This window comes from Indicator indicator, chromosome 42 (assembly GCF_027791375.1).
Source record: "Indicator indicator isolate 239-I01 chromosome 42, UM_Iind_1.1, whole genome shotgun sequence".
Taxonomy (NCBI): domain Eukaryota; kingdom Metazoa; phylum Chordata; class Aves; order Piciformes; family Indicatoridae; genus Indicator; species Indicator indicator.
Window position 1 is genome coordinate 340,370 of NC_072051.1, and position 12,096 is coordinate 352,465.

At 58.3% G+C, this 12,096-nt stretch overlaps 1 protein-coding gene across 1 annotated transcript; it reads right to left on the reverse strand.

Annotated features, from left to right (window-relative positions):
• Positions 1-1,446: 1,446 nt before the first annotated feature.
• LCAT (lecithin-cholesterol acyltransferase) lies at positions 1,447-8,264 on the reverse strand. The gene is made up of 6 exons (XM_054397203.1): positions 8,117-8,264; positions 5,282-5,438; positions 4,766-4,881; positions 4,371-4,466; positions 3,474-3,698; positions 1,447-2,093 (listed from the first exon to the last, which is right to left on the reverse strand). The coding sequence occupies exons 1-6, from the start codon at positions 8,262-8,264 to the stop codon at positions 1,471-1,473; spliced, it is 1,365 nt and encodes a 454-aa protein (XP_054253178.1). The 3' UTR covers positions 1,447-1,470.
• Positions 8,265-12,096: the final 3,832 nt, after the last annotated feature.

Consider the following 12,096-nt stretch of genomic DNA (forward strand, 5'->3'; position numbering starts at 1 on the left):
CCGCCCCTCCTCCAATCCGCGCCGCCGCTCGGCTCGACGGAACCAATGGAAGAGGAGAGGTCAGAGAGAGCCCCGTTCCAGCCAATCCGTGCTGCCTCTTGACGCGACGGAACCAATGGGAGAGAAGAGTTCGGGGGAGCCCCGCCCCGCCGCACCCTTCCATCCGTCGGCCCCGCAGGGTTGTGCTCTGGGGCTGGTGGGGAGCTTCCGAGTGTGCCCCCAGCGCTGGTGGCATCTTTAGCCTCAGTTGCGTCTCCAGCCCCAATGGCACCTCCAGCCCAGCTACATCACCAGCATCGATTGTCTCTCCAGCATCGATTGTGTCCCCCGCCTCAGTGGCATCGTCATCCTGGTCACATTATCACCCTGGTCGTGTCACCAACCCCAACCACGTTTTCACTTCAGCGTGTTGCCAGCCCACAGCCATCTCCATCTGCTTCCCCACCCCTGGGTTGCGTTACCAGTCCCAGTGGCATTACCAACCCCCTTGGATTCACCGGTCCCAGCTGCACGATGAGCCCCAGCTGTACTGCTGCTCTGGTTCCATCACTAGCCTCAGTTGCACTCCCAGCCCCAGCTGTGTTGCTGCTCTGGTTGCCATCAACCCCAGCTGCATTCCCATCCCTGGCTGTGCTACTGACCCTGGCTGTACCACCAGCATCCTTAGTGCCACCAGCATTCTTAGTGCCACCAGCCCTGGCTGTGCCATCAACCTCAGTGGCATTGTCATTCCAGTTGCATCACCAGCTCTAGTAAACAGCAACGGTCATATTGCCAGTCACCAGCTCCAGTCTCATGGTCACCCGGGTTGCTTTGCCAACCCTACTCATATCATCAGCCCCAGCTGTCTCACTAAGCCTGTGACTTTCCCCAGGTGCCCAGCTCCTGGGTGCCAGGTTAGGCCTGGCGTTGCCACCCTGCTGTGCCAGGACTGGGCAGGCTGGCTACTCAGAAGCAAAGTGTGTTTATTATCTGGTAACTGCTGCTGTTCAGTGGCTCTCACCGGGGAGCCTTGCTCACCACCTGCACGCTGGTGGCTACCAGTGAAGCTCTTGCACAGCCCCACCCCCATTGCCACCCTGGTGCCACCCAGTGCCACCCCAGTAAGTAGGAGCCTGCACTGGCTCCGCAAGCTGCGCCATGCATCGCAGGCTCCGCAGCCTCTCAGGTGCCTGAAGGTGGTTTTGCTAATAAGGAGGGCTCGTGGGGATGCCGCGATTGGTAATGGTGCTGTTAATGAGCTGGCAGCGTGGTTAAGGACCCACCCACTGGTGGAGAGGAACAAGCCTCTGAAGGACCATGGATCGTCGCTCCTGAAAGAGAAACCAGGCAGTGCGGAGGTGGGTGCCAGCCCATCCACCCGAGCTCTTGGTCTTGCTCCTTCTCCTTCCAAACTCCACTCTGAGTCCTTTGCTCCCCTGCATGGCAGCTTACGGTGGCTGCGGGCACGGAGGGAAGCTGGAAGGCCTTTCAGTTCTTCTTGGGCTCCTTAAGAACCTTCAGCACAGGTGGCATCTTCCCCTCTTTCCTTGCCTTCAGGCTGGGTCTCCCCTGTGCTGGCTGCCCTGGCTCCTGTGGGCTCCCCAGCAGGATGTCATTGATGGAACTGAGCGTCAGGTTGCTGAAGACCATGTTAAGGTGGTCAACACCTTGCAGCTCCTGGACGTGCACCTTCTGTTCCTGCTGCCCACGCCAGCGCTTGCACAGCTCCAGGCTGCGCCTGCTGATGGTGTTGTCCCCGTCGCCGTAGATCATGTCCACGGGGTCCTCGTAGGGGAAGCGCTCGTCATAGATGTAAGTCTCCACGGTGGGGTGGCCTGTGCCATAGAGGCAGTACGTGTCCACCCCAGGAGGGGGCAAGCCCTTCAGCAAGTCCTTCATGTCCTCCCACATGTACCAACCGTCCTCCAGGTTGACATCAGTGAAGAAGCGCCGGTAGTCCCGGTAAGTGTAGTTGTAGGAGGGCGTGGAGATGAAGACATGGGTCTCAGGCCAGGCCAAGCTTGTTGGAAACATCCAGGGACTGGTGGTGGTCATGCGCTGCTCTTCACGCAGCTTGATGTTGGACATGAGTGGGATGCCCTGGTTGTCCCCTGCAGGACACACAAGGGCTCATCAGGGACAGCACCGCCAGCAATGTACCGTCAGGAACGGTGCTGCTTAGGTAGCTGTGCTGGGGTCAGCCCGTCCAGCAGTGATGCTCACAGCTGTCCCCAAGCTGGGCTGTGGTTCCACCTCAGATCCTACCTGCTTCCCCCTGCTTCCCCGTGACCATACGTCCTTTCCTCACCATTCCAGAGCAATCTCCCAAACTCTTCTCCTCAGTATCACATCTCTAGCTGCTGCAGGGTGCTGAGCGCAGGTCTAGGATGTGCGATGACCTTCACAGATCCCTCAACTGTCCGTCCCCCACATCTTCCACCACCATGTCCAGGATGTGTGATGGCCCTAACAAACTCATCCCTGGACTTTCCCTGCAACCCTGGCATCTCCATGCCTGTCTACAGGGACAGGAGTGAGCTGAGCCCAGGGAGGGTGCTGATAATGGGTGACCAACTGCGTGTCTCCTGCAAGCCTTGGTAGGTTTGGTGTGTCTGCAGTTCTAAGGCCATGCAGTGATCTAAGATAACCTCTCTGGCTGTTGTGGCAACAAAGACTTCAGGGTGATGCAAGGACCCAGATGTCAAAATCTCCAAGCACATGATTTTTAATTCCACCACTCTGTGGGAGCTCAGCTTGTGATCTGTGGTCGTTCTGGGCTCTCAGGATTGGGTAAGTGATTGTGGCTTTCTGGGCTGCCAGGAGACTAAAGAGGAACTGGGCCAAGGGAGATGAAACCCTGGAGATCTCAAAGCTTATGGGGGATGGGCTCTGAGATATGGGGAGATCCAGGCAAGGGGTGGAGGAGAGCCTGAGTGTCTCTTGAGTGAGCTCCGTGTCCTCTGCTGCAGAAGACTTCCATGGTTTGCAGCAAGAATTCAGCAAGCTCACTGTCCTGCATGGATGGAGGAGGTGGAGGTGCCTGGAAGCTGGTGGGAAGAGGGTGAGCATGGCCTGGACAGCTTCTCTAGCCCCAGAAATTTGTGGATGTGTGTGTTGGTTTCCAGGAGCACCCCTAGGCCAGGAGCTGACCCTGCACTTGGTGCAGGCTGTCTGGTGAGAGCTGGCGTGGTATGCAGGGGCTGGCCAGGCTGTAGGAGGACCTTTGTGCAGTTTCCTTGGGACACACACCCCCCCCCCAACCATGGGAACCAGAGCAAGCTCCAGAGCATGCCTTGGGCCACTCTCCTACTGAGGCAGCAACGTCTGTGGTACTTTCTGCACCACAGGATGCAGCAGCAGCACCAAAGCACAGGAGATGCCTCCAACTCAGTCAGCTGCCCCTCACCTCTTCCACCACCCTGCCCTCTCCGTGCCCAACACCACCCTTCTGTTTCTGCAGGAGGGAAAGGAAGCAAAGGGGAGTCACCCACCCGATGCCAGGACACGCAGGGGCTTGACAGCCCCTCCCCAGGGGGCACCCAGGGAGATGAAGCCCCCAATGTAGTGATCTTTCCAAGCCTGGGGCTGCTGCAGCAGGAAGTAGAGGACGTTCAGGTTGCCCATGCTGTGTGCAATGAGGAAGACACGGCGCTGGTACTCATTGTGCATCTCCTCAATCAGGGCCTTCAGCTTCTGGAAGTACTCAGGCTGCTCCTCTGTGGACAAGAGGGACATCAGCTCTTGGAGACCTCACACAGAATGACAGAAGGGGAGGGGTTGGAAGGGACCCCTGGGGGATCCTCCAGTCCAACCCCCCTGCTCAAGCAGGGCACCCAGGGCAGGTCACACAGGAACACATCCAGGTGGAGCTTGAAGCTCTCCAGAGGAGACTCCACAACCTCTCTGGGCAGCCTGCTCCAGGCCTCCAGCACCCTCACACCAAACAAGTTTCTCCTCCTGCTCAAGTGGAATCTCCTGGGTTCCAGCTCTTACTCTTAGTCCTTGTCCTACCTCTGGGCACTACCTCAAAGAGCCTGGCACCTTCATCCTGACACCCCACCCCTCAGATATTTACAGACATTGATCAGATCCCCTCTCAGCCTTCTCTTCTCCAGACTGAACAGCCCCAGGGCTCTCAGCCTTTCTCCACAGCAGAGATGTTCCAGTCACGGTCATGGGGGCTCGAGGGCTGATCCTCCAGGTGTGGGTGCAGCAGCCACAAGTGCCACTATGCATTCACATGCGAGCACTGTGAGTGGCCAAGTGCCCACCATCATGGGCACCATCCCTGCTCAGGCGTTCCCCCACAGCAGGTGGCTCACCCAGCCCACGGCAGCCATCCTACTTCCTCCCTGCACGGGTGGCCTGGCCACCATGCCCAGACTTACGGGGCCCAACCCTCCAGTCGTAGGGGGCTGCCCGCACCGTCCGGTCCCTCACGTAGCCGTTGTTCACCAGGTTCTGCACCAGGGTGTGCAGGTAACCTGCAGTCAGAGAGAACAGGGGGGGTTAGGTCTGTGCTCTTCTCCTGTCAGTCTTTGTCCACCCTGGGCCTGGTCACGGCTATGATGTTCCTTCTAAGCCCTGTAGCTTGGTGGCTGCAGTCAGAGGTAGCAGCTCCATGCACCACAAGTGCAGCGAGGGCAAGGCTGAGGTGGTCTCTGCTGGCACTTGAAGGTACAACGTCCTTCAGTTCCAGCTGTGTGCAGAGTTGGTTCCTGCTGCAGACACCTCTCCCCTGGCAAGGAGCAGGTGGCACCCCTCATATCTCTCCTCCTCTCACCTGCCAGCTTGCTCTGATCCAAGTATTCCACAGAGTAGGTCTTCCCAAAGCCAGGCACACGGATCTGCACCCCCGGGGCGTTGGTCATCTTCCGAGAGGTTCTGTTGTACACCACCCTGTGGGGATAGGCCGTGGCAGCAGAGCCATGTCACCAGGGGCCACAGCTTGGACCTGCCTGTTCCTAGGTCCTGTGTGGATGGGCAGGTGGACTGGTGCCAAGCCAGCCAGTCGCCTGGCATCTTAGGGCAGGAGGCTCTGAAGGAGCAGGTGGTGGCAGCCCCCTACTTGGGCAGGGTGGAAGCATCTCCAGTGGGAGTTGAGGATGGGCTGGTTGGGCACGAGAATTTGGCAGGGCCATGGGAAAGGGATGGGCACTGGGAGTGGGAGATAGCCAGCTGTGTTCTCAGAGCCATGGGTTCCCCGGTGTGCTGGGTAAAGGCTGGAGAGGAGGAGCATAGAGGAAGATCCCTAGGAGGTCCTTGCCCCCAGGGAGCTCCTGGGTTGTGGGAGTGGTACCTGGTGTTATCGATCCAGCAGTCCACTCCCACTGGCAGGAAGGTGTTGAGGTTGAGCCAGATGGTGAAGTAGTCCTCTGTTTTACGGTAGCACATCCAATTCACCACGTCTGGCTTGTCCAGCTTGGCTTCCAGCTGGTTCCCAAGGCACCCGGGCACTGGAGACATCCCAGAGGGAGAGCAGAGCCAGCTACGGACCCCATCCCACCTGTCCACTACTTCCCCTGGCCCCCCAAGCAGGGGCTTCCTGGCCAGGGACCTGCTGGAGCAGCATCCCTGGAGAACAGCCTCCTCCATGGAGGGTGCTCAGGGCCAGGAAACAGGAAGAGCATGGAAGCAGCACTAAAAACACATCCTGAGGGATCCCCCAAGCTACCTTTGCCATGGGGTGACCCCCAGAACTGCGACCCTCATCCCAAAGCTGCCAATCCCAACCATCCCAGATTATTCCACCTTTTCTGGTTGGGTTTCCACCCTGCTCTCGTCATTGCAGGCTGATGCTACCTGGGGTTTCCCAACACCTTGTGCTGGGCAGGTGGGACAGCTCAGGAATGCAGCTGAAAGCCACCCCAGTTCTGGCTGTTCTCCCAGTTCTCTGGCCAAGGTCTCAGAGGTGATTTGGAACCAGGCAGAAGTGTACCCTGCAGGGACCAAGGCCAAGCAGGGCACACAGTGAACACAGAGTGGCTTTAAGCAAGTCCAGCCTGGGCTGTGACCTGAGCTGCTCTGATGGACGGTGACCATCACTGAGGCATTGGTCTGCCTCTGGAGCTTTGGTATGGTGCCCAGCAGGGATAGGACACCCACCCCAGTGCCATCCCCAGAGATGTGCCTGTGTTGGGAGCACACACCAGGGAAAACGTTTCCAGCTGCTATGCAGGAGTCAGGAGCTGGCTCCTGGTGCCAGTGCTGATGGTGAGGACAAGAGGTGAAGGGACTGCAGGGGATGGTGGTTGTGAGCCTGGTGGGATGGGAGTGCTGAGTGCTGAGACCCAGGGGTCCAAGGACTGGCACAGCTGGAGGTGGCTTTGATGCTGCTGCAGGCCCTGTCTGCTGTCACGTATCAGATACTTTCCCAAGGATACCATGAGCTGCTTTGTGGCCTGAAATCCCTGTAGTTGCCCACCCTGTGCTGCTCTGGGACTCAAACCCAGGCCCTGCTGTGGTTATGGGCCCTCACAAGCATGTTAAGGTGGGAGCAGCTCTGCCTGGAACAGGGGCTGAAGGGTGCAAGTGAGGAGAATCTTTGACCTGAGGGGGATATGCCTCTTGGTCCCCACCAGTCTCAGGTGCCCCTGCACCCCAGGAAGTGTGGGCACATGTGTTTTGGGGAGCTGCAGTGCTGTCCCTGTCATGGGGTGTGAGGACAACCTGGCCTGGAGACGCTCTACTCCCATCCCACCCAGACTGGCAGAGGCATGGACAAGAGGTTCAGAGGCATGGCTGCAGCCTCTGAAAGCCTCATCCTAAGCGAGAGGTGGGGAGATGCAGCAGTTGGCATCCTTCAACCTGCTTCACAGCTCCCTCACCTCTGTGGAATCTCCTCAGGGATACAAGGAGGGTCTAATCCTGCCTTCAAAGCACCCATTTGGGGTCAGGCCATCCTGTGGATGCTGGTGTAGGAAAGCCCAGGTATGGAGTGGGCAGAGAGGACCTTCTCAGCCAGCGAGAGGAGCAGGACATGAGGGAGCAGAGCCAGTCCCCGCCCCTGCCCCGACACCCAGCCCTGCCTGCCCTTCCAGAGAACATTGGGTAATGATTAAGGGAGCTGCCGTGGGGGCAGAGGGTTATCAGCACTCCCAAGGGCACCGGGGGTGTGGGGACACCCAGCCCAGGGGGAGGGGCTGCACAGGGATGCCGAGCAGCACACGGGACAACTGGGAGTAGAGCAGGATGAGGATGACACTGGCGACACTGGGAGACACTTCGACCATCACAGCCATCTGAGAAGAGGAACCTGGTGATGGCCACTCAGGTCTCCTGGCCACCAGCATGGCTGAGCAGAACCTGCCCCAGGACACCAGGGCTCGGACATCATCCCCTGCTGTTTGATGGCTGAGAGGGCAGTGGTCAGCCCTTGGCAGGGGAAGTTCTGCTCCTTCTCTTCTCTTTTTCAAGGAGACACTTCCCTTGAGTCAAAGGAAAGGAGAAAAAAACCAATTCTGCTCAGCAAAGCCACATCTCAAGTCCCTAATGATGGCATGGGGGCAAAGCAAGGCAGGATGGAGGTACCAACTGGAGGCTACTGCTCCCACCTCCGCCTCCCTGTAGTGATGCCCCGAGTGATGCCCCAGCCTATCCTTTCACCCCTGAGTACCCCTGCCCAGGGCTTGCTCTCCTCTACACCATCCCCCAGGCAGGGTGGGCACGGGGTGGGTGTGAGGGACAGCCTTCTGCAGCAGCAGAGGATGACTTACCCAGGGCCAATCAGTGGTCAGGGTGGGCTTTGGGGGAGCAGTGGGTGCTAGATGATGGCTCTGCACCTGTGGCAGATGAGGCTGCAGCCCTTGTCCCTCTGCCCTCCCTACCTCCCCAGCAAGCTCTAAACCACCCCCTGGGCCAGCTGTGAGATATTAGAACCCTGTTTGCTTTTTGGGGTGCCCAGCCTGTTCCTCCAGCTCTGGTCAGCTGCAGCTGGGCATTGCCAACCCTTCATCCCCAGCCTGGCAGATGGACCCTGGAGCCACACTTTGCTCAGCCCTTGGTGGCTCCAGCTTCAGACTGCAAAGGGCCACTGCAGCCAAGAGCCATGGAGCTGCCAGCAGTGTGGCACCCCGACCTCATCACCAGCCCCTGGGGGTGCCCACCCATGCCAATCCCAGCGAGGTGACCTTACCGAGTACCACGGGCGGCGTGCTGTTGGTGGGGGGAGCTTCTGGGGTGGTGGTGGGTGGAAAGAGGACGTTGAAGAGCCAGAACTGGGCCGTGGGCTGAAGGAGCAGTGACAGCGTCAGCAGCGCAAGCCTGGCACCGCTGCTGCCCATGGCAAGCTCGGGCAGTGCCCCCGGACCTCTCCAAGCAAAACAGCCTTCAGTGGTGGCTTCTTGACGCAGGTCCAGCGGAGAGGCACAGGGGAGGGGAAAACCGAGGGGGCTGGCCGTGATGGGGAGGAGGGACTGGGAGGGACGAAGGACTGGCCTTGCAGGCATGCCATGCCCTGCCAAGGCAGCCAGCAGTGGCCAGGGCCTCTCCGTGCCAGTGGAGCGGGCACCAAATTTTAGCAGCATCCCAGTGCCTCGGTGTCCCTCCGCTGTGTGCTGGGGTGTGGTCACCACATACTTCCCCCTGCACCCTGCTCCTGGGGTAGCCCCCTGGGGCTGCCCATAGCTGCCTGCTCCCTGCCTGGTGAACACAGCCCCTCTCTGCTCCTCCTGCCCTTGGCAAGGGGAGGCTGGCTCTGCTGACTGGGAGAAGACACTGTGACTGGGACAAGCAAGGATACATTTGAGTAGCCCCTCGTGCCACATTCCCCAGTGCCACCCTGGATGCCACCCTGCCCTGTCCCCTGGGGACCACGCCCTCAACAGGCACTCAGGCCCCAGGACCCTGCAGCTCTCAGCCACTGTGGACTCTAGTTCCCTGTGGGTACCCCCATGCACCATCACCAGCTGAAGGGAGGTCCTGAAGCCTCCCTCCTGCAGGAGCAGGGCTCCAGGTGACTCTGCCAGCACTGGGGACTCTCAGGGACAGAGTGGCACCCAGGGGAAGGCAGGGTGACCCAGGCTGGCAATGCCTGGAGGGGCATGAGGTGGAAGAGGACAGGATGCAGTGAAGAGGAGGTGAATGGTTGTGAGTCATGGTGATGGAGCAGAGCCCAGCTGCTCAAGGGCTCACCCCAGCCTCCTGCTCCAGGGGGGCAATGGTGCACAGCAGTGATGAGCAGCACTCAGCTTCACCTAAAGTGTGGCCTTGGGAGGTGCAAATCCTTCCAACCCACAGCATCTTCTGCAGAGCTGAGCAGAAAGCTGCTGCCTCCCACCTGCTCCCACTCTGTATCCAGAGAGGCTTCAATTCCAGCTTGGCCAGGACAGGGGTGAAGAGCTCCAGCAGGGTGGCTTCAGAGGTCAGACTTGGCTGTGGGAGGGGAGTGTCTGCTGCCTCCCAGAGAAGAGCAAGGGGGGTTGGAACTTGTGGTGCTGGAGAACACTAGTGGAGCATCTGTGCTGCAGGGTGGGCTCCCTGAGGAGCAGAGGGGTGGCTTTGATTTTCTCCAGACCCTTCTGAACTGGGCCGTGCTGTGCTGCAGGGTGGACCCCGTGAGGAGCAGAGTTATCCATGTGAAACTGGTCAAGTAAATGCCAGTTGTGGTGACTGTTTAAGGTGGGGTTGATGCACCACATCAGTCTTCTAAGGAGGACAATTGATCAGGGGCTTTATGGTCTGAAGCTGATTATTTTGAGTAAACAGTGCTGGTGGCTAGAGCCTTGAAGAGGAGCCACCAGATTGCTGGTGCCTGGCTTGTGCTGGAAATTCCCACCAGAGGAAAACAAAAGGCTGTTAGGGGACATCAAGGACATCAAGAGCTAAAGAAACAAGAACCTGTTGGCAGAAGAAACCTTTATCAGCCAAGCCTGCAGATGTAAAACTGTTGCAATGTTCTTCCTCGGGAGAACGTGAGTAGAGACTTACACTCCCAAGGAGCTGAGAGCATCCATGACCATTCAGGGAAGGCTTTAATCTTCTACACACCCTTCCTAGCTGGGCTGGGCCATGCTGGCCTAACACAAGGCCCATGGAGCAGAGAGGTCCCACAACCATTTAGAGGTGGCCACTGCTCAGTCTCAGCCATGAGAGAGGGACCCTGTGCTGCTGCCTGCTCCTTTGTCCAGACCCCCAAACAGCCACTGCTCACCCTCCCCATGGGCACTGGCACTTTCCCAGGGAACATCCCTCTGCCAGGGCAAGGCCCTGGTAGGAGGCCAGGAGCTTGGTGCTGAGCCCAATGTGTGTGGCTGACCCAGCTGAGGAGCTGGAAGGGGACTTTTAGGTGTCCCCAGGAGGAGAAACCTGCATCACCTTCCCCCCCAGTGCCCCCATCCTTGCCTGAGGAGGAGGTACCAGGGTAGGGTAGAGATCCTGGTGGTGCTCCTTCTCCTCCTGGGAGGATGCCCTCTGCTGTGGTGGCCTCACTGTGGTGGTGGAAGAAGTCAAAGCAAACCCTCATGATGTCTCATGGCAGTCAAGTGGGGTCTTCATGGCCTGTCCAGAGCATCCCCCAAGACTCTAGGCCTCACCCTGGATAGCTCAGTCGGGAGAGCATCAGACTTTTAGTCTGAGGGTCTAGGGTTCAAGTCCCTGGTCCTGCAAAGGCTTTATCCTTTAGGAGCCTGCAGCCTCTTGTCCTCTGCTCCTCACTGGAATGTGGTGCTGGTCCCTGGGCTGACCATCTGCAAGCAGGTTCCTCAGGGCCTGGATTCTTGCTGGCAATTTTTTTTCTCTGCAGAGTGATCTTCACAAAGGTGCTGAAGAAACTGGAGCAGAAGAAAGAGACCTTTAAGCTCTCCTGTAAGAACTTGGGGCTGTTCAGCCTGGAAAGGAGAAGGCTGCAGGGAGACCTTAGAGCTACATTTCAATATCTGCAGGAGACCTCCAGGAAGGCTGGGGAGGGACTTTTCAGAAGGGCTGGAAGTGATAGGGTGAGGGGCAATGGTTTGAAACTGGAGCAGGGCAGAGTTAGGTTGGACATCAAGAAGTTCTGCACAGTGAGGCTGGGCAGACACTGGAACAAGTTGCCCAGGGAGGTGGTTGAGGCTCCATCCCTGCAGACATTCAAGATCAGCCTTGCTGTGTCCCTGGGCAGTCTGCTCCAGCTGGAGATGTCCCTGCTGCCTGCAGGGGGTTGGACAGGATGCCCTGGGAGGGTCCCTCCCACTCTAATGCAATCTGTGAAGCTGTGAATCATCCAGTCCAGCCATTCTTAGACTCTCCCAAGGCTGATGCTAACCCACAGCCCTCAGCACCACATCTCTCCCTCTTTGAAACCCCTCCAGGCATGGGCATTCAGGGCACCCTATGCCTGAGAACTCTTCCAGTGACGAGGTTTCTTCTAATGTCCAACCTAAACCTCCCCTGGTGCAACTGGAAGGCTGTTTCCTCTCATCCCGTTACTTGTTACTAGGGAGAAGAGACACAGAGTGGAGCACAGGAGGACACTTTTCACCAGAGCAGGTCAGAATCCCCTCAGTGTCTTGCCACAGATAAGACTTGAATTAAAAATAATTTCTTTGGGGCAATTAAAAAAATCTGCTTTCTGTTTTTCCCCCACTCCGAGTGATGAAAAAAATTGGGACCGCACCTGGGGTCGAACCTTCTTCACCAGTTGAGCTCCCGGTGCCCCGCGATGCCCTCTGCAGTTGATTGGCGTTTTCCAGTTGAACGCTGCCCTTCCGAGCAGGTTTGCACTGTGCTGTCAGAAGAGGGCACCAAGACCAAGCGAGCAGAGATTTCCACGGCCTGCAGCTCCCGAGGGGTGACAGCAGCAGCTGAAGATGCTTCCTCAAGCTGAAACACCTTCTGGTGCACCCTGGAGATCTTCACCTGCCTCTTGGTGCTCAGGAAGTCTCCCAGACCCACAGCATGCCAGGGTCGTCCCTCAGCTCTGGATGGGTTTTGTGTCTGCTGTGAAAGCACCTGGAGCTGCAGCTCCCAAAGTCCTGTTCCCCAGCAGCTGGGAGTGCTGGCAGCAAGGGCTCTCAGCAGGCTTTCTGATCTTTCTTCTTCAGGTGGCCTCTGCAGCAGATCCTTCCTACCCTGGAGGGCAGGAGGGTGGTGACCTGAGCCCTGGGGCAACAAGCTGCTGCCTCCAAGCTCTACTCA